Source organism: Sceloporus undulatus, chromosome 2 (assembly GCF_019175285.1).
Source record: "Sceloporus undulatus isolate JIND9_A2432 ecotype Alabama chromosome 2, SceUnd_v1.1, whole genome shotgun sequence".
NCBI lineage: Eukaryota > Metazoa > Chordata > Lepidosauria > Squamata > Phrynosomatidae > Sceloporus > Sceloporus undulatus.
The window spans coordinates 198,055,694-198,081,415 of record NC_056523.1 but is presented as its reverse complement, the minus strand read 5'-3'; the positions used below and the strand labels follow the sequence as shown (position 1 = coordinate 198,081,415).

The 25,722-nt window shown below is 38.6% G+C and overlaps 1 protein-coding gene across 1 annotated transcript; it reads left to right on the top strand.

Moving 5' to 3' along the window:
• CCDC159 (coiled-coil domain containing 159) lies at positions 1–25,722 on the top strand. Its single transcript, XM_042448187.1, has 11 exons — positions 1–75; positions 7,905–7,938; positions 10,365–10,441; positions 10,556–10,637; positions 13,021–13,192; positions 15,815–15,882; positions 18,301–18,377; positions 19,878–19,966; positions 20,852–20,928; positions 23,854–23,960; positions 24,782–25,722. Exons 1-10 carry the CDS (start codon positions 73–75, stop codon positions 23,949–23,951), a joined length of 777 nt encoding a protein of 258 aa, XP_042304121.1. The 5' UTR covers positions 1–72; the 3' UTR covers positions 23,952–23,960; positions 24,782–25,722.

The window sequence follows — 25,722 nt, the reverse complement described above, 5'->3', positions numbered from 1 at the left end:
CTATCCAAGGATGAGAGAAGTGGAATCACTTCGCCTAACTGGTACTTGGCTCGGGCAAGCAGCACATCACCCATGGTGAGTGTCTTGAGGGGGTTATGGGTGCTGGGGGAGGACAGGAGAATAATTTTGGTGTTCTGCTAAGCTGGAGGTGCTTGTGATCTGTCTCCCTCCAAATGTTGATTCTAGGGATGATGGAGTTTGCAGTCTAACAGTGTCCAGAGGGCCATATGTTCCCATTTTTGTCATTACAGCATTACATGCCATTGACCTTAATTCCCAGCAGCCCTCCCAGCATAGCCAGTGTGAAGGAATACTGAACCTGTGTGAAAAATGAGAGCAGGACATTACACCCTCATCCCTAACATCTGTTCAGAATTTGAAAAACATACTTTTTTTTTTGGAATATAGCTTCCCAAATCCCGTACGAACCATAACCATTGGACATGCTTGCTGGAGCCAATGTGGTTTGCTGGAGCCAGTATGGTGTAGTGGTTTGAACACTGGGCTACAATTCTGGAGACCAGGGTTCAAATCCCAGCTAGGCCATGTAAACCCACTGGGTGACCTTGGGCAAAGCACACTCTCTCAGCCTCAGATGGCAATGGAAATGGCAATGGTAACCCTCCCCTGAAGAAACTTGCCAAGGAAACCCCATGATAGAAGCACTTTAGGGTCGCCATAAGTCAGAAATGACTTGAAGGCACATAACAGCAGCATGCTGTTTCTGGAAGCTGCCGTGGGCAAAAAAGTTTTAAAAAGTAAGATTTCCGCATTCCCATTAACTAATCTACAACAATGAAAATAAGACAAAAAACAAACAACAGAGTAAAACCTCATGATCTAATTATTAAACCCGAACACACTGGTTTTCCCTTTTGTCTGCTTAACATACTTTATAAATGGTTTCCATATTTCTATATATGTCTCTACAGGTATTGGTTTTCCCCTTATTAAATTTGTTGTTTCATCAAATTGAACCATTTCATAACTCTCCCCAATCAGTATTGATTTGTGAGTATATACTTAGATTATACAAGGATAATAATATTTAGGCGAGTGTTACACGGTTTTTAAATAAGATGACAACTAGAAAATATGTGGAACGTCTTATTCTTTTTCTTTTCTTCCCTTTCTCTCCTTTTCTCTCCCCATATCTCCTTTCCCCCCTCCTACTTTCTTCTTTTCCTTTCCTCTCTTTTCCTTTTCTTTCCTCTATGTGTGTGTGTGGGGGGGGGGGTTGAGGTTGAAAACTATGTTTTTTCCCCCCTTGGGTGGAGGTTTTATATATGTATTGTCTGTGTCTTTGTGTTCTTTGTGTTTTTAATTATTGAATAAAATAAATATTAATTTTAAAAGTAAGATTTCCAAGTTCTGCATCTGTGCATGTAGTAGAATGGTGGAACAGAGAGCCTTGGCCTGCGGTAGCCTGCCTCATGTTCTGTTTAGACAGAATATGTAGTTGCTTAGTGGGTGGAACTGTATGGTCCACAGGGGTTGGTGATAAGTTTTGCAGACGTGGTCATGCTTTTAATGTCAATGTGTGATCCAAGCAGGGGGTAACTTGACCTCACCTTGGCAGGGTAAACCTCTCTTCCCTCCTCTCCTGCCCCAATTTTAGAGCATGGACCTCTTACACATGCTTCCTTTGCCACCTACATCATTGTACACATGAATAAGAACTGTGTAGCTCCCAGTGGGAAATTGCACTGAGAGCCTTTTTGCTCTGTGTGTACCCTCTTTCACAGGTCAGGCTCAGTCAGCAATGAGGGTCAATCTGTGATGGACTGGGGAGTTTATCACACAAAGGAGATTGGGAGTTTATCCCATGATGTCACACAACATTGCACAAAACTTACCATTAAAGTGGTCACAAAGAAGCATTAACATGCATCTTTTTACTTTCAGGATTTCAGCGACGCTGACAATGCATTTCCGATATCACTTTATTTGAGCAATTGCATGTGATAATCATTCACACAGTTACTCACCACTTTCGCTGTATTTGTGAGATGCTTTAAATGCACTTTAATCTATCTTTAATGATGAAATTAGCCCCAGTGTGATAAACTCCATAGAGAGAGAGAGGATTCATTGGAAAAAAACCCACAACGTCTGGAATACTTATGGGCAAGCAAGGAATTTCCAATCCTTTACTGTCAGAATTTTAGATTTCTTTTAAACCACACATTTATAGTCCTTTTTTTTTTTTTGAAACATATATAGACATATAACATGTGACATATAACAACTCTTACATAAAAAAACATCACAATAAGAAAAAAAAAAGAAGAGAAAAAAAAAGTCCTTTGAAGTATAAATATATGAAGTCTTTCATAATCCAATATCTATTTCGAAGAAAAGAAAGGGGAAAAAAAAAAAACACACTAACAAAATATACGCTATCTATACACAACTACTACCTACTCTATTGTTGTGATTCAAAACATAAATCTACTACAAAACTATGACAATATAAAACTAAGACTACACAATTCTTCCTGCTCCGGGTTCGAGAGTTTTACTTATTAATTCCTTTGTTTCCTTATTACTAACAATATATTCTAAAATAAAATTAGAGTGTGTTAGCTACTTATTGCGTCTTTGCATTTCTAAATATATCCCCAATTTTGTTATGTTGATAGGCAGATGTTTTAAAGATATATGTTACAATTGATTCTTATATATTTATAAGGTCTGTTTTGAGAGAAGTCAAAAAGTATATCTAAATACAAGTTAAATACAAGTTATACGAAAGTATAAATTATTTATCAAGATTATTCAGTTTTTAAACCCTCTACAAACACATCACTTCTTCCTTGCTGTAAGTAACATAAAACATCTTTCCAGTCTCTATAAAATTCTTCCAGATTTTCATTTTTTAGTAAGTGTGATAGTTTATCGATTTCTGCCAGTTCGTATAGCTTTATGATCCAATCGTTCGTCTCCGGTAAATTCTCCTCTTTCCATCTGCGAGCCAACGTTAATCTTGCCGCCGTAATCAAAAGGAAAATAATTCTGCCATGTTTCTTTTCTAAATCAAAATCTAATATATTTAACAGATAGGTTTCTGGTCTAAATCTTACTTTGAATCCAAATATATCTCGTATTATCCTATGAATTTCCTGCCAAAATTTTTTAACTCTTGAACATGTCCACCAACTATGATAGAACGTACCTGTCTCTTTTTTGCATTTCCAACATTTATTTTTAGTCCCATATATCTTTGCCAATTTGTCAGGGGTCATATACCACCTGTAAAACATCTTATAGTAGTTTTCTTTGATATCTTGGCATCTTGTATATTTTAACCTCTTGTTCCATGTATACTCCCATTGTTTTAACTCGATATTATGCCCGATGTTTTGGGCCCAGGTTATCATATTAGTCTTAATAGTTTCTGTTTCTAGTTCTATTTTTAAAAGATATTTATAAAGCTTTGATATTAACCCTTTATTGCTTGATTTTAATAGTTTCTCAAGTTGAGTTTCCTCTGTGACAATAGATTTTTCTTTTTGATCCATTTTAAATCTCTCTCTTAATTGCCATCTTAAATACCAGTGAATTTTATAGTTTTGTTTATTGAATTCTTCTTCTGTTTTAAACCTTAGTCCATCTTTTTCTTTAATTAGTAGATCTTTATATCTTAACCAGTTTTTTACAGATCCTTTTTCTCGCCACAGGAAAGCTTCTTGGGGAGAAGTTTCCAACGTAATTTTTTCTCCTAATTTTTTCCTAGTTCTTTTCCAAATCCATAGAAGAGGCCTTCTTATACAGTGGTTATTAAATTCCCTGTCTATTGACTCTTTATTATAATATAGATATGCGTGCCAACCAAACGCTATGCTCCCACCTTCCAGCTTTAAGAGTTTTTTATCGTTTAATTCCCACCATTCTTTGATCCAAGTTAAACAAGTCGCCTGATAGTAGAGTTTTAAATCTGGGACGTCAAGTCCACCCCTTTCTTTCGCATCCTGAAGTATTTTCATCCGTACCCTAGGTTTTTTGCCCATCCAAATGAATTTCGTTAGGTCTTTTTGCCAATTTTGAAAAATTTTGTCTTTTATTATTATCGGAATTGTTTGGTATAAAAATAATATTTTTGGTAAGATGTTCATTTTTATACAGGCAATTCTTCCTAAGAGAGATAATTTTATAGATTTCCAATTTTCTAAATCTTTTTGAATCTGAGACCATAATTTATTATAATTGTTTTTGAATAAGTCCGCATTATTTGTAGTGATTTCTATTCCTAGATATCTTACTTTTTTTACTATTTTATATCCTGTCACTTTCGTTATTTCTTTTTCTTCTTCTTGATTAAGATTTTTAGTTAAAATATTTGTCTTGTCTACATTTATTTTTAATCCTGATATTTTTCCAAATTCTTCTAATTCGTTATGTAATTTGTTTATACTAGCTTGTGGGTTTCCTAGAAAAAACGCTAGGTCATCTGCGAAGGCCAATGATTTAATATTTAGACCCTTATTAAAAATTCCTTGTATTGATTTGTTTTGGTTTACTTTCCTAATTAATAGTTCGATAACCATAATAAATAATAATGGGGATAGTGGGCAGCCTTGTCTAGTACCTTGCATTATATTTACCGGTTTTGTTTTTTCTCCATTAATTATAAGGCAGGCTTCTTGGTTTTTATAAATTGCTTTTATCCAGTTTATGAATTTTGTTTTGAATCCTACCTTTTCTAAAATTTCAAATATTGTATTCCAATGTACTTTATCAAAGGCCTTTTCCATGTCTACTAATATAATAGCCAATCCTTTGTCTCTTTTATCTTTAAAGTGTTCAATAATGTTGATCATCATTCTTATATTTTTCTTTAATTGTCTATGAGGTAAAAAACCATTTTGTTCTTCCCCAATCCAGTTTTTTTAAGATGTTTTTTAGTCTTTTAGCTAATATTGTGGCGAAAATTTTGTAGTCAGAGTTTATCAATGAGATTGGTCTGTAGCTTTTAATATCTTGTGGGTCTTTGTTTGGTTTTAGGATAAGTGTAATGTTTGCTTCTTTCCAAGATTGAGGTATATTTTTCTCCCCTATTCCATTAATTAGTTTACATAATGGTTCTATTAATTGATCTTCTAATTCTTTGTAATACTCTGCTGGGAAGCCGTCAGGTCCTGGTGCTTTCCCATTTTTCTGTTCTCTTATAACTGATTTGATTTCTTCTATAGTTATTGGTTTTTCCAAATATTCTATTTGTTCTTCATCAATTTGTGGGAAATCTATTTGATCAATATAATTTTTAATCAGGGATGTATCCACTTTTTGTTCTTCGTATAATTTTTTAAAGTAGTCATAAAATATTTGTTTTATTTTTTCTTGATCCGTTACTAAGTCCTCTTTCCATTTAATTTGTGTTATTAAATTTTTTTCTCTTTCTTTTTTAGTCTTATAAGAGAGCCATCTACCTATTTTATTCGCGTTTTCAAAATAATATTGTTTGGAGTATCTTAATTTTTTGTCAACTTCCTCTACTAAGCACATAGATATTTGTTTTTGTAAGATTTTTATTTCTTTTTCTATTTCTTCATTGTCAGGGTCGTTTTTAAGAATTTCTTCTCTCTCTCTAATTTCTCCCAAAATTTTGTCAATTTTTTTGTTTTTTATCTTTTTTTCTTGTATATCCTCTTGTATGAATATCCCTCTTATAACTGCCTTACAGGCATCCCATATTATATTTGGATTTGTATCTTTTATTAAGTTTTCTTTAAAGTAATTTTCTAGTGCCTTTTTCGTTTTTTCAAGTATTTGTTTCTTTTTTAGTAAGTTTTTATCTAAACGCCATAAAAAGTTCTTCTTTCCTGTATTCAGTTCTACTACAATGGGATTATGGTCTGATATAGATCTTACCATAGTTTCCATATTGATTATGTTTTTTGCCCAATTTTTAGAAATAAAGATCATGTCTATCCTAGACAGAGATTTATGCCTATGCGAAAAAAAAGTATAATCTTCTTTCAACCCGTGTTTGAATCTCCATACATCTATTAATCCTAAATTTTCTATCATGTTCGTAAATGCTTTGGGAAGTTTACCTTGGTTATTTTTGATTGTTTTACCTGATTTCCTGTCCAATTTTGGTCTAACTACTCCATTCCAGTCTCCCATCATCATTATATCGTTGTAATTTAAATCCAAAACCTCATTCATTAGATCCGAATAAAATTTTTCTCTTTTAAGAAATGGACCGTATACTCCCACTATTAATAATTTTCGAGTTTCTATCTTTATTTCTATCCCAATATAGCTACCTTCACTATCTTTCATTACTTCCTTAGCTGGTATATGTGATTTTACATACAAGACTACACCCTTCTTTTTGTCCTCATTAGCCGATACAAATTCTTTACCAAGTCTTTTGTTTTTTAATAAATTTGTCTCTGATTTTTTTATGTGAGATTCTTGGAGTCATATTATATCCCAGTTCCCTTTTTTTAGAAAGTGAAAGGCTTTTTTCCTCTTAGTGGGGCCGTTTAGCCCCTTAATGTTCAGAGAGATTATCTTTAATTTCATTTCTACTCTTTTTCAATATAATTTAGAAGAAAAGAGGAACCCACCCAATTATATTAATCTCCCGAGTATATAAGATGAAAAAAGGATACTACTTATCAATTCGTTAGTCCAACGTTATTCCTTCTTCCCTTTCTTCTCCTTCTTCGTCGCCTTCTTCTCCACTTCTCTCTTCTTCCTGGTCACTCCTTCTTTCTTCTTCTTCTACCTGGTCTAAATTTTGGTTTGATTCACTTGTTTCTTCCGGTGGAGAGCCTTTCTTTAAGGTTCTTAAGAAGTCTCTTGCTTTCCCCTGTGAGTTAATTCGTAGTCTTTTCTTCTTATAGGTGAAAGAGACTCCTTCCGGGACCTCCCACCTGTAAGGGATGTTATGTCTTTTGAGGGACGATGTTAAAAGTCTGTATTCCGCTCTCCTTTTAAGAATCCTCGCGGGGATATCTTTCAATATCATTAATTCCTCTTTATCAACGACAAGTCTTTTTTGGTAGCTTTTCTCCAGGATCAATTCTTTAGTTCTAGTTCTTATGAAATAAATAGAAATGTCCCTCGGAAGATTTCGTTCTCTTGCTGTTTTCGAATTTATTCTAAAAGTTTTATCCACCTCTTTTAATAATTCAGAGCATGGTATTTCCGCAAAATCGGCCAGTATAGGGATCAAATATTGATAAAGATCTTCATTTTGAAGTTCTTTGAGGCCTCTTATCTTGAGGCACCGTTCCCTGGCCTTTAAATCGGCAATCGCTCTTTGGTCACGTTCTTTCTCTTGTTCTAGAGATAGATGTATTGTTTTATCTTCAAGTTCTTTAGTTTGTGTTTCCAATATTTCTACCCTTGTATTAGTTTCTTTTAAATCTTTCGTCATTTATAGTCCTGATTCCACTTTAATTGTCATTGCTACATACTACAGAATCCTAGAATTCAAAGTTTTATTGTTGTTGTTAATGTTAGCTGCCCTCGAGTTGATCTCGACCCAGCTGATGAGACATCTCCAAGATTCCCTGTCCTCCACAGCTCTGCCCAGCTCTTGCAAACTCATACTTGTGATTTATTTAATAGAGTCCAGGGGATCAAAAACACTCTGGCAGAGAATTCTGAACACCTTTCAAAACTACAAATCCCAGATTCTGAGCCAAATTGATATAAAAAATGCTGCAATTGCATGTTAAGAAAACTTTAGTGAAACCCTGCTGTTCACACCAGGTGCCAGGCAGTCTCATAATGCCCTCCCACAAATAATAATAATAATAATAATAAATTGGCCCACCTCTACCACGTTCAATGGAGTTATTGTGGCTTTGTGTCCCAAGGCCTTTGCAGAAGGGCTTGCTCACTGAAGCACTAATGGTGATATTATCAACTTCCTTGTACAACAGGGCTCTCTGGAGATTGCTGATGTGAAGCCATCTGGTAAGTATGATATCTTGTCATTGTTGTATATTAGGGATGCTGGCAAATAATTGCAAAATCTCTCTTCCCATTAGGTGAGATTATATTAATGCTTTTCTAAAAATTCTTTTTCTTGTTTCATGGCTTCTTTGGGAGTTTTCAGCAAAAACAATATTTTTGTGCAGAAAGAGTGCATCTTTACAGTGTAATCCACTTTTTCTGGACAAAAATGTTGATTTGTCTGCAAACCCCCACCCCAACATTTTGTGCAAACAATTTTTCCTCAAGGAATTCCCATTATGCAAAATAATCTTGGTGTGTGTGTAGGTAGGCGTGAGCATTTTCTCAACATGAGGCCTTACTATGTCAAGGCCCACTTTCTTTAAAGAATGGGAAAACTGAGGGATGAGAAAATGGATCTTTCACATGGCAGGAGGAGCGTGTGAGATCTAGCATAAAATGAAAAATTAACAGCCAGGTGTGAAGTGTTCAGAGGGGAAACTAGGACAGATAGGTTTATTGAGAGATGGGAACCATTCATTCCTTTTGTAAACAACACATCTGATATCCTAGAACCACTGCAGTTTCAGCATAAATTGGCTTGTTGATCTATATTTTTTTTGCAAACTGAAGATTCAGAAGTATTCACTGGCAAGAGAAGAAAGTAAATTATATTTAGTCTATACTGGCAAATTGATTATAACATTGGGTGGGTTCCTTTTAATATACTCTTTTTCATTATATGGCAGTATCTTTACATTTATTGCTTTATTATTGCAGTTGAAGCAAGCTAATTTTAAAAAGAATGAGAAAATTTGTGAGTGTTGTTTACTCTCTGTTTCAAAGCAAGAGTTGACAGTTGTTTGGAATACGGTTGTGTGGCCAGCCCAAGCATATCTACCTTCTCAATGGTTGGGAATGAAGTAGAAGAAAAAAGAAAAAAAGACTTGGTGCAGAATTCCACCCTCCAGATGGACCTGAAAACAGACCAGAGTACAGCAGTTCTTACTGATGTGTGCCTGCTGTCAGAAGCCATGCTTACCTTTGAAAATTAATAGTGGTGGGACTCAGCACTATCCTTTTACTCTTGAGTCCCAGACAATGACTAGAAAAATTTCTTCCTTGGGCTGGACCAATCCATCCTCCTCATTTGGGGTCCAGCCTTACTCCGGCTGCATTGGGAAGCCAGCTTTCCCTGATCCTCTTTGCATCTTACAGCAAGGAAGAAATGCTTCTAGTCATAGTCTGGGACTCAAGAGTAGAAGGATAGTGCTGAGTCCTACCACTATTAATTTTCAAAAGTAAGCTTGGCTTCTGAAGCAGGCACACATCAGTAGGAACTGGTGAACTCTGGACTGTTTTCTAGTCCACTGGAGGTTTCATCTGAAGGGTGGAATTCTGCACCAAGGCACTTTCTTTTTTTAAAAAGGCATTTATAGCTTGAAATAAGTTTTTAAAAATGTTTAAACAACAGCTGTCACAATCTTTCACCTTATATGGCTGCTAAGTATTTTGGATGGAGTGATTCTGAAAATTATTACCCCCCAAAAGTACTTTTCCTAAGTGTGTGCTTCATGGAAATTCAGAAGTCAAAATTCTGTGCAAAGAAAACCTGAATTCTTTTAATTATGAAATCAACAGATATTTGCATGCCTTTGTTCTGGAAAAATTAAACAAACATGCTGTCTTTTGGGGAAGGACAGGAATGGTGCTTTGTAGGCATCACCAGGGTGTTTCCTTCTTCCCACCCCCAAAAATCTTCCTGCTGTTTTCCTGTGACTCACAAGCCCTTTACCTTACAAAGTTAAGTAGCACAGGTTAAGTGGGTTGGGTCTAAGTGTGCTCTCAAGAGATGTACAAACACTGCATTCTTACAAGTCACGAATGGGATGGACTACACATTTGTGCACTCTCTCCAGCATGTTCAGCAGAGGGAGGAGTGGTGATGGACTGCAATTCCCATCAGTCTTACCTGGTAGAGCCCAATGGTGAGGGTTAACAGATGTTCCAGTCCAATACTACCTGGAGGGCGAAACATTGCCCATCTCTGATTAAAAGCTCTGTAGTCTAGTAATAAGCTATCAGTGTAGGCACCTGCCTTCACATTACCCCATAGTCCTTACTTTGTGTAACTCTTGAAATCTTGGAAGTATTAACAGTGGGTAGGGGGAGTCTATGGTGGAAAGAAGTCAAGATCTTTCATGAGTCAAGAGCTTCCTGACTCCAGTAGGTCACTACTGAAGACCAGAATTCTGTTTGGAAGGCTGGTGGCATTTTGCTCTTGTTAACCATGATAGTCTTAAGGTTGCAATAAGTCAGAAATGACTTGAAGGCACAGAACAACAACAACAACAACCCCGAAAAACCTCCTTGGCCAGTTCCTGACACCATGTCCTCTGAAGCTAATGGGTCTTGTTCATGTTTAACTTCTGTGCTTCCCTTCACAGTGATGCTCACAGAATCCCAGATGATCCTGAAAAATGACCTGGAACTCATCAAAGCTCAGCTCTATGCCCAAACTAAAGTGAGTATGATGGAAATGAGTAGACTGGGGTGGGTGTGGGTGGAGTAAGCTCAGATTTTTCTAAAGGCAGCCACAGTGTGCATTAACCCCCTCTGTGCTGTATCTTTCTGACAGGCTTTCCAGGCACTCAGCCACTCCATTACTTTGTTGGAACAGGAAAGCAACCAGCAACAGAATAGGATTAAGGAGCTAGAAGGTGAGGAGCATGTCAGAAAGAAATGTTCACTCTTGTTGGCATTTGGTTTTTAAATGTATGTTGCTGCTGCCAAAGCTTGGAAATTTTACCAGATGGAGGAGCAGTATAGCTCTCTGAGCTCCCACAGCTAATGTAACCATGGTCATACTGGCTGGGAGCCATCATCCAATTCAGTACATCCTCTAAGGACTTTATCACATGAAGGCTGAAAAGTGGAATAAGAACATTACATCTTATCACATGATGCTGTGTCTGTTCTGTAGCTGGTTTGTAGTCCATCCATTTTTGGAGCGATCTTTCTCATTGATAGGCAAAACCTGTCAATGCCTTTTCATCCCTCTGCTTTTCCACTTTGATTCATGTTTGATAAGTTCTTCATGTTGCAGTTCTCACATGTAAGCAGTCACTTGGTGCAAGTGGGCATGATTTTGCTCCTCTCCCTCATTCCTCATACCATTCCCAAGCAGGCTGGGTTTATTTTATTTTATTTTTTTACTTAATAGATTGCCATGACTGAGCAATTGCACTAAAAATAAAATAAATAAAAATAAACATAGACCAAAACGTATGCTGGGAAGGACTTAGGGCAGGGAGGCAGAGCTATGGAGTCTGGACTGAGGAAGATAGAAGCCCAGGCAGAAAATGCGCCATGACAATTTGGAAGAGTTGTGCGATAGTGATTGTCCCTAACCTGAGGCACCTTACAAGTCTGTAATGATAAAGTCCTAAGCATATACTTATTTTCTTCTGTATGTTTGCAGTGTGGTCCCTAGTGCTTCTTCCATTTCTGAATCCATATGATGATATTGTGCCCCAAATTTTTATAGGGCTGCAGGGATGATGGTAAGATATTAATCTTCCAAGATTCTGTCCACTTGGAGTTCTGCATGGAGCCACTCATTTTATTAAGTTTCTAGCACTCATGGTTGGAAAAGCTCACTTGAAATAGCATTAGTAGAATATATAGTTTCCATCCTAAGGCCTTCTTCAGAAGCAGCATTGGAATTAATTGAAGAAGGTATGCCCAGTTCCTCTTCTGGGCATAACTCGTTGCTTTGTCAAGATGGATGGGCACGGGGGAGAAGACAGATATTGGGAAGACCAATTCCTTCCATTGTCCATGCTGGTCGTGGGGTGTCTGGGAATATGTGTGCATGTGCACACATACATACAAACATACCTTCAAGCCACCTGTTGATTTATGGCAATCCCCTGGATTTCATAGAATTTTCTTAGATAAGGAATAAGAAGTGGTTTTGCCAGTTCCTTCCACTGAAATATAGCCTACAGCACCTGATATTTATAGAATCCTAGAGTTGGAAGAGACCCCAAGGGCCACCCAGTCCAACCACCTGCCATGCAAGAAGACATAGTTCCATTCTATGAAATATAGCCTACAGTACCTGGTTTTTCTTGGCAGCCTCCTATCCAAGTACTAACCAGGGCTAACCCTCCTCAGCTTCCAGGATCATAGGATCTGGTGCATTTAGGGTATTTAGGCTTATATGCTGGGAATAGTTATCTAAAATAATAACATTTCCGTGTCCTGCAAAGAGGGGATTGTTTTCCAGGTTTAGATAGTATTTTGGATGAGGTGAATTTTAGTAACAGCTGCCACTTCTTTAGTCAATGAATTGAACTTTGCTTAGGCAGGAAAAGCTCAATGAAATGGACAATTTAGGGGCAAAGTGAGAAGCAGCAAGAAAAAATCCTGCTCTTTTCCAACCAGATCACTTTGCATATTGTGTGAAGGGCTTGGGAAATGACCTAAAACCTATAGCTCTTCAGGATTCTTAAGAGTTGTGTTCCAAAAAGTACTCTTTCCAAGCTTTTGCTGCATGTGACAGCAAGGGTAAACTATTTGGAAGCAGTTTTCCAGATATTTGCCAGATGTGCTCACAACCAATTAATATTAATTGGAGAAATTACCTCCCTCTCTCAAAGCACATCCATTAACACCCCCCCCCAAAACAACAACAACAACAAAACCAAAACAAAACAAAACCTGGCACTAAGGATGCCCAAATTAATTTTATTTTTGTATACATTTTTCTGCTTTTAGCTGATACATTGTGGTGAGGGAGGAAGCATTGTAAAGTCTCTGTTCCTCCCTTTTCAGCTCTCCTAGCATGTCCAAGACATTTTCAAGCTTATCTTCATAGCCTTAAAGACTAAAAACCTATCAGTTTTTTTAATGAAAGTATGAGAGCATTAGCATGTTAAATTCTTTACCTTTACGTTTTACTACTTAAACCCTCATTTGCGCAGTATCCTCAAAGATGTTCAGAACAGGTATTCCCTCTTGGAACTGGTGTTGGCTATTCTGGGCTGCACTTTCACCGATAGTCTTGTTAAGTCATTCCTTCTGTCTGTTTCTTTCAAGGAGAAGTACAGTTTGCTCGTCACTCAGCTCCTGAGGAGACAATTGATGGGCTAATGCAGAGGAGGATCCAGGAGGTTTGGAGAGCCATGGCCAAAGAAGTGGAGGGACTCCAGGGTTCCATGATCCAGAAGGAAAGCTCAGTGGAGAATCTGTCTCAAGAAGTCCTTGAAAGGTGGGAGGAAAGTTGCGGAGCTGAGGAACAAGGGAAGGAACTATAAACTGGAACACACAGTAGTTGCAATCTTACATGGCTCAGCATGGTGTAGTATGCAGAACTATGCTACACTGAATCATTTAACACCACCCAGACCTACTGTAGACCCACTGAAGCCTTCCCCAGTCATTCTGCACCTGAAGGAGACCAGGGGATCACAGAAGTACCTCATTATGTCCCTGAAGCCAGACACGAACCAATTGCATAGTTTTCCTGAGGATCCCATTGGGGTTCTCTGTAAGTCTCAGCAGCTAGTGTAATCATTTTGTGTCATGCTGCAAGGGCATAGCCAAGTGCTTTTGCAATCATCTGCACTCTCCTCCAGGCATGGAATGTCCATAACTCTTCAGCTGCTCTATGGTAGGTCCTGGAAGAGGGACTTTGGTCTCAGTGGAGTGAGGAAGGGAATACCAACATCTTCAGCAACCAAAAATAGATATACACCAGTGTGAAGTTACTTTACACCCATATCTAATAGTATGGCCAGTGAGCGCAACACTTTGTGGTCCTTGACACAATCATAGAGGAAGACTTTACCTCTGGAGATTAAATGAGAGACTTGCCCAAGGGGACCTGCTCTGTTCCTGGCTAAGCTCTGTCTTTGTAGGCAGGAGGGGAAGTTTTAGCCCTCCAGATGTTTAGACGTATAAATCCCATCAGTCCCACCAGCATGACTAATGGTTTGTAACTATTGTCATTGCAGTCTCAAATTTCCAAGAGCCAAAGGTCCCCCACCTGTGCCAGAGACCCTAATGTCAATTATCCTTTTGGTGCTCTTGCAGAGAGACATAGGAGTTTATCAGACAAGGGAAACTGGAAGTATAATCCAATTGCAATCTGAACGCAATCATGGGGTTTAACGTTACTGCGTGATAACCCATTATAAGCAAATTCAGGCAATGGGAAATCAGTCCGAGTGCAATCATGGGGTTTCACGTTATTGCATGATAGTCTACCACACGCAAATTCGGGCAATGGCATGCTATTTTCAGGCAATGAGAAGTCAGTTCGAACGCAATTCGCATTCACATAAATTTGCCAAACTAGCGAATTCTGGCCCCACTTTCTTTTCATTCAAAATTAAGAGAAATTCCTCCCGTGTGATAAAGTTCATAGAATTTTTGAAAAATTGGAAGCCAGAAAAAAAAATTGTTTTTGGAGGGAGGGTGGAAAGAACAGAGGTTTTGGAAAAAAATTAAAAGATGCCATATTATCACTCTTTACAGATTGAGAGTCACATTGTTACTTCAGAAACATAAAATTCATGATGTGTAATCTGCCTTTCATAGAAATATCTGATGTATTAAAAGTACAGTTTATTCTGGAAATAATTATAAATTGAATGTACTTTTAAAATATTATTATTACAAATGGGAGTGACAAGATCCTAAACTGTAAGGAACAGCTGCACTGTAAGGAACCGCTTTGCTTTTGTCAGTTTGTGTGGTGCAGTGAAGAAACCATTTAAAACAGTGAAACCATTAACATTAATAAAACAAACAAAACTATTTTGTCTCCTCTAGTCTCCATAGCATTAAGCAGGTATAAAGCATTCAGTCTCTTAAAAAGAACTGTGAAAAGGAAATCAAGACCAGGAGTTATAGTAATGTGAGATACGGTTTATATTGCCTGAACCTGAAACTCCCTGCTATGTAGATTTTTAAGAAAGAATGTGTGTATATGTTAATATATAAACACCTTGTCCAACCTTGTCTTAAATATCTTATTCATCATTCTAAAAGAAATTATCCCATCATCTATTTTTCTGGAGGGAAATGGCTCAGAAAAATGTGGAACCTTCCAGTTTTCTCCCCTGAATTTTGTGAAGGCTTTTTCCTGGGAGAGAGGGAGTGTTTCTTCCCATTTATTATTCTGGTTCTATTTCCCAGGCCTTGAGATTTCTACTCTTGCAGGAGACTTAGCGGTTATTCACACGTTTTGTTTTGCAATGTGGCTATGCGAATAATCTCACTCACGCATTTGCAACTTGTTGCTTACACTATTTTTTAATTGAATAATCTCATTCACACAATTCCAATTTATTGCTCGCACTATTTTTTAATCATAACCGCATCTCTGCACATCTCTGTGAGTTCTGTTGCTCAGACCTGTCAGCATTGCGAATAAAGATGGAGTCGATGATGCAGATGTATTCGAAACACATTCAAGACTTGTAGAGTTTTATATCAGTTTATTCCGTATCAGTTATTGATACAGCCAACTATGTGAATATTTCAGGAAAACAAAACAAAACAAACAAACAAACAAAACCGAGATCTATTATCCTGGGTTTTGCGGGTTTTTTGGCAACCCGCTCCCAAACTGAATTGGATGCATTTGAAAGTCATTTGAACAACACAGATTTAACCCTGTTCTACTGGAATTATTTACACCATCTGAATAACCCCTTACTGTTATCCTGGAGGGAAAGGAACATGGCAGAAGATGCTAAATAGACTTGGGACCAAAAGGGAAATGATAGCATATTGAAGAGTGTTGCTCCTATGCCTGATAATTGAAATTACTTTTGAGTGTGTTCTGAAGTTCATCTTTGCTTCCTCTCCCTTCCTTCTCCGGCAGCAAGAAATTCCTTTGGGAGGAGCTGGAAGCCGTGCAGGGTGAACTGCGGCGCATCCATCAGAAACTGAGTATGTCACTACTATGATTATGTTATTTGGTGATATCTGCAGTGCATCTGGTCCATTCTCTTCCCCAATGATAATTTTGCTCCTGCAATATTTTTTCTCCTCCACTTCCCTACCTTCTCCCACATGCCTTGCATAGCAGAGTGATCCTCCAAACCTCTTGGATCATCCTCTGCAGTAGAACCGCCCCCCCCAAGTGACCAGGTCACAAATGCTAACTTTCTTGAACCTCACTGATATTTCTGCCTGTTTGATCAGTTGGTGATACGCAGGGAAGCAGAAAGAAAAGATGTTGAGTTACCACTCGATTAGCTTTTATAGTAGTAGTAGTAATAGTTGTTATCCTCTCTTTATCCCACCATGAGATCCAAGGTGACTTACAACAATGTTAAAACAATATAGGCTTTAAAAAATTGATGATATAGTTAAGGCACCTGAAAACAGTTGATAGAATTGTGGTCCTCCTGTGTTTTTACAATTAAGTCTGGAAAAAACGGGTTTTTTTAAGACTACAACTTCCAGAATCCTCCCACCAGCATGTCTACTTTTCCTGACTCTGCAGTTATCACCTTGTTAAGCTCTTCCTCTTATAAGATGAATTTAATACCTAGACGGATAACTCATTATTCTCTTTCTTTCATTTTCATTTTAGATTAGCTGCTAATCTTTCAAGTGTGGTTGTACCTTTTTAAATTAATAATCCCTCATACAAGCATTCTTGTAGCTCTACATTTTTTCAGTGTTATAAGAGCAGGATGAGTGTCAGAACGATTGACACAATAACATAAGCCATTCCATTTAAACATTTGGTCTTCTGCTGATGGGCCAAAGGCTCACCCCAGTATGACAGCCCTTTCTAAGATGGGTTTGCAACATCAGAACTACCATTGTACAAAGATATGGTAGAAAATTTAATGTTGGAGCCCCAAATGTGTGTTTGGCTCAAGGTCAAGAAAGCTTTCAGATTGCTGCATGTTTCAGCAAAAGCTGAAACATCCCTTATCATCATTTTTGTGCTGCCTTTCTCCCAGAAAGGAAGCCAAGATGAGTGAGAAATAAAAACATTATAAAAAATACATTTCATTAAAATCTCTGTCATCGAAGGGATGAAGCAAAATGTCAGGATGACTAGTGACAGACCTTTCACTGGCCACTGAAGAAAGTAAGAATAGGGAAAAAGATATTCTGGGAGAAGGTTTGGAAGTAGAGAGAGCAAATGGAGTAGTTTTAATACAGGGGTAACTAACTTTTTTTTGTCCATGCCCCACATGGCCCAGTGACAGTGATGGAGTCATGGGGACCTTGATATGTTGGACTACAATCCCCAGAAGTCTTTACCATAGGGTGGCTAAGGCTGCTGGGAACTGAGGGGCTCGACAGACGGGCGGCTCAATATTGCCCCTTTGAGCCCCGGATGGAGTCCGCAGCAACCAGACACTGCAGCCTCCAGAAGGACCAAAAAGGGCCCGCTTCCCAGTGAGTTCTTTTTGTGTCCCAGAAGGGGCACCACAGGCGCGTACACACCTTGATAACGGCCCTTCCGCGGAGTGAGGTTTGGTGCCGCGCTGCCCATGCATCATCGTGGCACGCCCAGTGTGGATGGGCACACGCTATAATGACACACGGGCAGCAGAACAAGGGCTCGGAGCATGTGAACGCTCAGCTCTACTGCAGCCCTAGTATGCGGTCACGCCAGCACAAAGTGCCGGTCTGTACTGCCTCTGAGTTCAGAAGCATGGGAGGGGAGAAGAATACATGTTTCCCATCCTCGTGTTGTGCTTTTCTGAACAGCATGTCCAGAGTCAACCTCCTGTGTCTGCCATCTCTCCTGTGCTGGCAACTTTATCCATCCATAGCTTCCTCTCAACAGGTGACCAATATGCTTTTCTTCTCTCTTTCTGTCTCTCTCACTCTTTTTTTTTCTTTCACACACACAGACAGAAGTTCCCTCCACTACTTTACTATTGACAAACAGCAGACCAAGGGCTCATGGCCTCAATGTCTTCTCCACAGGGACTCTTACCAGGCTGTAGGTCTCTCCTGCAGAGTGGGGAAACCTTTTCAGGGCCTACTTGTACAAGTGGCCATTTGCCTCCTGCACTTCAACCAAGAGATGAAAAGGGACAGATGCACTTTAAATAGCTTGTTATATAAGCTTTACCTGGTTATATAAGCTTCATCTGCTGAAATTTCCTCTTCCTCACAACTGTTAAAGGAGCAGTAGCCATGCCCTTTTTTCATCTGCATCCTACAATAGAAGTGGAGAAATCAATCTGTTTTCAAGTTTCTATGTAGTCTGTGTATTTTCCCCTACAAAAGCAGAACAATTTACATTTGTTCTTATGCAAACCTTTCCATAAGCTACACAACTCTTCCTACTGTATACATGTATAATTGGGTGTGCTTGGGCTTTTATCTTAGAGGACCAGGAAGTTGACATCACAAGGAACCTGGTCAGTATCAAGAAGATGCAGGAGAATCAAATGAAATGCACCAAGGTGAGTGCCTCTGTTCAGCTCTGACTTCAGTGAGGATCCCAATATCAAAAGATGGACACCTGTAGGGCTTTTCCAGAAAACTCCTATTGCTCATTGTACATGCTCTAAAACAGGGGTGGGTAACCTTCCATTCTCCAGAAATTTTGGACCACAACGGCCACAGTCCCTTGCCATTGGTCAGACTGGGTAGGGCTGTTGGAACTTGGAAGTTGTAGGCCAAATGTATATGGAAGGCCAAAAGGTCTTAGTCCTTCCATTGACTACTCCACAGGATGTTTGTCAATCTGAGTGGGATAAGAAAGTCCTGGTCTGTATTTTATGAAAAGTTTCTGCCTTGCGATTTGGCTCACAAAAAGATGCCCATCAACAACAGCTGATGGCTTGGTTGTATCAGGGAGTGATTTATCCGTAGCTTTCCAAGGTACTGCATACTAAATATGTTCAAGAGCATAGACAGCTCTCATAAAACACTCTTGTAAAATCTGGAGTAAGAGGTACTTATACGAGCCAACATGGTGTAGAGGTTTGAGCATTGGACTGTGACTCTGGAGACCAAGGTTTAATTTCCCACACAGCCATAGAAACCCACTGGGTGACCTTGGGCAGGTCATACTCTTTCAGCCCCAGAAAAACCCATTATAGGTTCACCTTAGGCTTGCTATATGTCAGAAACAACTTGAAGGTACACAACAACAGCAGGAGGGACGTATACAGGATGAGTATTCCTTATCTAAAAATGCAAAATCCGAAATGTGACAAAAATCTCAAATGGATGGCTCAGATAGTGACACCCTTTTTTTCTGATGGTTCATTGTACACAAACTTTGTTTCATACACAAAATATTGTGCATAAAATTACCTTCAGGTCATGTGTATAAAGTGTATATGAAAGATATATGAATTTTGTGTTTAAACTTGGATCTCACCACCAAGATATCTCATTAAGTATATGTAAACATTTCAAAATCCAAAAAATTCCAGAATACTTCTGCTCCCCAGCATTTCAGATAAGAGATACTCAACCTGTAATAGCAAAATGGTGCGGGGGACAGAAATAGGAACAGACTAACCGTTTCAAGGGTTGGGCCAGTTGACTTTGTTATATGTTTTAAAGGAGAAGGTGTGTATAATATAGCAAAAATCAGGCAGGTCACTGGCAATGGCTGTGTACAATCCATTCTGGGTTTTAGTCCAAATTTTGAAATAGCTTTCCTTTTTGCAGCTAGAAAATAGATCCTATATTCAGATAGGTTCACTACCTTGGATAGTTGCTTTAGACTAAAACCTGGATTTGTTTCCTCACCAATTTTGACATCACCAACTGCTGCCAGTCCCTGTTGTCTTGCCGCAGCGCTGATGTTAGACCTCTCAGTCCATGGGCCTGTGTCAGTCCAAACACACTTTGAAAAATTCACCCTGCTCTGTGCAACACAGTATCTTACTGGACATCAATAAAAAAACTGATCATTTTTTGTTGTGGCCCTCTTTCCCCTACCCTAGATCCTGAGTCAACTGAGGGGCAAAATCCCAGAAAATACTTCAGAAGCAGTGGATAATAAGCCAATGTCTGAAGAGCTGAATGACATCTGGTAAGACTCCATGGAGAGGGTCAAGTCACTGTCTGCCCATCTGAAGCTATTTCATATTGCTGTGGGCTCTCTCAGAATATGGAAGATACTTAGGAAGCAGGAAGAAGCTCTTGGAAACTTTAGCATCAGACAACTTAGTGGCATCACTAGGATTGGCATCACCTGGTGCGGTAACTCACAGTGCCACCGCCCTCCATTGGACACTGAGCCTCATACCATCTCCAGCATTTTAAAGGGAGGCAGGTGAACACCACAACTTTTCTGCCAAAAGGGAGTTGTTTGGGGAACAGTGGTATCAGGGCCGTCACCTAGTGATGGCCCTGAGACATTTTTTTCCATTTTATAGAATGCTGGGATTCCTGACATTTTCATACAAGCGAATCCATATCCGAGTGTAAAAACAACTCTTAACTTAGTAAAGTTGATCTTTCGGTTCATAGCTGCTAAAATTGCCCAGCCAACATCCCTAAGGGAGATTCTGGGAGTTGTAGTCTAAAGGAAGCTAACCTTTTCAAACTCTGATCATTGAATTTGAGTTGCAGATATCTAGACATGAAAGGAGCGGTTCCCTTCCAGGCACATGGATTGAGCCCCAGAAGTAAACCTGTGTGACTCAGTCTCACAGTGTAAAAAATAAACATCTTGGATCCCTATGTATATAACTATAAGATGAGAAATTGAGCTAGGGCTGAGGGATCAACAGAAAAGTGGTGGTCTCAGGTTCAGAACCCGGATGACATTTTTGGCCTGAGTAGGTCGCTTCCTGGACTACCAGCAGGGAAGGAAGAAGGAAGTGGGTGGGAAGTCTTTTTCCTATTTAATCTTAGCATCAGAGAATCTGGGAAGGAAGTTCTCATTGTATCTCCGTCTCTCTCTCACACACAGGTCAGCTGTCAACACCCTCCGTAACTCCTTCCCTGGAGGCATCTGGAGTGACAAGAGAGGGTCTTCAAGAACAAAAGGCAAGTTTACAACAAAAAGGATTACTTAATAATAATAATAACAACAACAACAATAATAATAATAATAGGATTTATTTATATGCCGCCCAATCACTGGGAATCCGGGCGGCTTACAACAGATAATTTCTTCACTTATAGGCAATTATAGGAAATATTTAAAATGGATGAGAAAAATTGAGACTTTTAAGAGGGTAAAAAGACCGAATTGGGGAAAGTAATTGTTGGAGTCCAAAAGAAAACTATAGGGTTAATTTATAAAGCATTGTTAAATTGAGATGGAGGAGGAAATTATTAAGGAGCCAATGTTAAAATGGACAAGGAGTGTAGGCCACCCAGTTTAGTTGGAACAATGGGAAAATACTTAGTTGATAGGGATTGTTTCACAAAACCTAAGGGCAAATGTTTTATCAATGGTATCTATCTCTGGGGAAGCTAGCTAAAATATGCAAACTAAAAGAAAACAGATGCTGGAAATATGAAAAAGAGAAGGGGAATTTTTACCATTGGAGTTTATCACACAAAGGAGATTGGGAGTTTATCCTGTGAATATCCTGGAAAAGTCATGTGATTACGTGAAATGATTTCACACGACTTTGCACAAAACCTACCATTAAAGTGGTCACAAAGAAGCATTAACATGCATCTATTTACTTTCAGGATTTCACCGGCAATGCATTTCCAATATCACTTTATTTGCACAATTGCGTATGATAATCATTTGCGCAGTTACTCATCATTTTCACTTTATTTGCAGGATACTTTTAATGCACTTTAATCTTTCTTTAATGCAGAAATTAGCCCCAGTGATAAACTCCATAGTTGGTGGGTATGTCCAAGAGTTAAAAAATACTGGAAAGCCATAAAAGAATTTATAGAAAATATTTTGAGCATTAAACTCCAATTAAAACCAGAACTATTTTTATTAGGAATAACGGAGGACAGTCCAGAAAGAAAATTTGGAAAAATAATTTTTTATATGATAACCACAGCTAGGATGATATTCGCACAAAAATGGAAAACAGGAGATATCCCCAAAAATGAGGATTGGTTGTTAAAATTATATGAAGCAATAGAGATGGATAGATTAAGTTGTTTTGGTAAGATACAATTCTTTGAGAAGATTTAATAATGAATGGAGAGTGGTTAAGGAATATTTAAAGATAAATGAAGAAAAATAGAAGCAATAAATTTAACATAGTAAAATAATAATATAGAGAGAGGCAAAGCTAAACAAAACAGTGATCTAAGAGTAAGATGATAAAAGGGAAGTACAAGAAGAGGAAGGAATGGGATTAGGGGAGGTTCATCATGGGGATAGGATAAAGGATGAAACCCATGAATGGTAGGGATTAGTAGGTAAAGAAAGCCACAGAGTGAAGATACTGGCAGATAGGAAGTAGTATGAATGATATGATATGAATGTGAGAATATTGTGTTTATGAGATGAGTGAAGAACAAAGAGGGTAGGAAAAGGAGAAGGAAGGGTATGAAAAAAGTAATGTAATTGTAAGAAGGTATGAATAAGTGAAGAAGGGTATGAGAAGGGCTGAATAAGGAAGGATGGATCAAGAGGATGTATGGAAGAGGGAAGGAGATAAGAAAGTATGGAGAAGGATAAGAAGAAAAATGAAAAGAACAATGAAGAAGTAGAAGGGATGGAGATTGAATATTGAAAGTTAAAGGATGGAAAATGAATCAGAAAAAGTAGGAGGGTTAAGGAAATGTCATGGAGGGTTATAGAAGGGATGGGAAAGAAAGTTTGAGTTAGGTGAATGAAAGTATGAGTAAAAGGGGAAGAAAGGAAGGTGAGGGTATAGTGAGGGTAACTACGAATTGATATATTATGATTTACTTAATGTTATATATGTATATTAAAATTAAACATATAAATGGAGTTTTATGGAAAGTAGGAGGGGAGGGAAGAGGGAGGATTTATTGTCATTATTACAGTTATTAATTATATAGGAAATAGGATAGTATGATTGTTTGTAAGTAGTAGTAAGTAGAATTTTTTTTAGGATGGAAGTGTTATGTTTAATTAGTGGGGGCCGATGGTTGTCCGTAATATTTGTTGTTATTATTATTATTTGTGTTTTTAAAATATTAATTAAAAATAAAAATTAAAAAAAGAATAAAAGGCAAAAAGAATAAAAGAAAAAGTGACCTGTTTCATGAGTGTTATCTGTAGGGTTTCACTGGGATCTTCAGCCAGAGCAAAGCAACTTTATCACAGTAGGAATTCTGAAAGGACATGTTGGTAGCAGCAATATGGGAACTGGCCCTGAGCAATAGTAGGCAGTCCTTGCTTAGTCTAAACCAGTGATGTCCAAACTCTCGCCTTCCAGGTGTTTTGGACTTCAGCTCCCAGCATCCCAGACCATTGGCCAAGGTGTCTGAGGCTTCTGGGAGCTGAAGTCTAAAACACATGGAGGACCAGAGTTTGGACATCCCTGCTCTAAACTATGGGCAGCAGAACATGCGGGGTCAGGGAATTGGTCTCCTAATTAGTTTACACAGTACAATGGACTTTGGTTTCCACTGGGGTTTGGTTCTAGGACCCCCTGTGGATATTAAAATCTGTGGATGTTCAAGTTTCATTACATACAGTGGCAAAGTAAAATGTGGTCCCTTATATAAAACAGTAAAGTCAAGGTTTACTTTTTGGAATTTAGATATTTTAAAAATATTTTCAAGCTGTGGATGGTTGTAACCATGCATACAGAATCCATAGATACAGACGGCCGAGTGTACTGTCTGAAAATTATCAATTTGTTCAGCACCTCATGAGGTTTTTTTGAGGTCAAAAATACCTCACTCACATTTTTAAAAAAGGAATAAATGGGTGAGGCATCTGGCCCCCAATGGTTCTGTTGTACTTCCCAACCCAGCCCTGACTAGCAAGATCTTGCTTGGTTTCTCTTACAGGCCGGGTGAGTCGTCAGCACCGGAAGGTTAATGTGCCTGGTTCTGTTTCCGACTCAGCCATGCATCAGCATCGCAGCTCTTCAGAGCACAGCTCATAAAATGAAGAGGTGAGCTTCTCCACCAGGAATCATTCACCTTTCCCTCTATCTCCAGTTCTTCCAGTGTACTCCCCACTAGGGATGGAAAGAGAATTCATTGTTAAAAATCCCTAGCAGAAAAAAATGGTTTCCCCAACACTTGATAAAGCCAACCAGGGAGAGTAAGACACGGGCAAGAATTTTATGCCATTGTTACCCAATATTATTGGATCCTGAAATGTTTTGATAAGTAATTGTATGCAGATATTGTATATGCATACAATATATATATATTTCTTTGCCCAAAATGTAGGATTTGCACCAACAATATTTCTTTCACTTCTTTTCCATACAGCCATATATGCTCCTGTTCTTTTCTTTTTTGCAAGGTTGCCAATTTTTGTGTAGAACAGAACTAGTTTGTAGAGAGAAAATCCACATAGCTACTTGGAAACTGTATTTTTTTTACAAAAAAAGTACTTTCGTGCAAAATAATTTCCTGAAACATTTTGGGTGTGTGAATACCAGGTGAGAACAGCACAGAAACACTTTTTGTCTCCTGCAGCAGGGAGGAAATTATGGAAATCATTTGTCTTCATAGGCAGGGATGAAATAGTTGAATATTGGCATCCTATATCCTAATTAACAACAGGATCTGCATTTCAAGGTGCATTTCAAGCCCCTCCCAGCTTTCCTTACCCCAAGGTGGACAAAGTGCAAACCTTCAGATGTTGTTGGACCACAACTCCCAGCATTCCTTATTATGGGCTGTCCTGGAGGGGCCACCCTGCCTTATGCTTACTTGTCAGGCAATAGGAAAATTAACTGCATCTCTGCTCCTTTCTTCTTAGTTCTGCAATAAGACTCAAAGATCTGGACAGAAGCTGAGACTTTCTTCTGAACTGAATTATTGACTGTGCAGAGGAAATTAAACCAAACTGCTTGTTCTGTGCATCATCAACATGGGAAGGTGTCTTATCACGTCTCAGCTGTCTTGATCCATCAGGCTTTGTATTGTCATTTGCATGACCACTGTAATCAGGGGCTTAGATGAGAGTCTCTCCCAGTTATACATGGAAATTCCTGGAAGTGAATTTAGGAACTTCTTTATGTGAAGCATATGTTCCATCACAGAGCTGTGGACTTGTATTTGGAGCCACTGGCAAGAGAAAAGCTGGGGTATCCTAGTAACCCTTTACTGCCACTCTTACCATTGAGGAGACTTCAGCTCTGCCTGTCACTCCCAACTACGTCTTGTCTCTTGGCTAGATCTGAGGTGGGCAACTACAGCAGGTCCAAGGGTCACTTTTATTCTTTGGGATCTCCTAATAGCTACAGAGACTGTAAAAAAAATGTACTCCAAAAGAGTGGGGGGGGGGAGGAGAATGAAGTGGACAAATTTCTGTTTCTGGTTTTGAAAAGCGTGTTATATTTGATTTAAGCATTACACCCTAACATGTTTAGAAATTCCTTTTCTTGGAGGCTTCCAGGAAGAGTCAATCCATGCTTCTCTTTTAGCCTGAAAAAAGGGCAGTCTGGGTGGACTGGGAGCCACTAAAACTGCTTTGGAGGTGACATGTACCTTTCCTTTGTTATGAGAATGGTGCGAACATTAAAGCTGAATGATCTGGTGGCAAAGAAAGAACAGCGAAAAGAGTAGACCACTTGGTTATTCAAGTAATCTCTGCTGCGGGGCACCTTTGAGCACAAACATATCAGCACACCAAAACAATTATGTACATCCTACAATCTTAACATTCTAATATTTAAAATCTATCTACCCATCTAACAA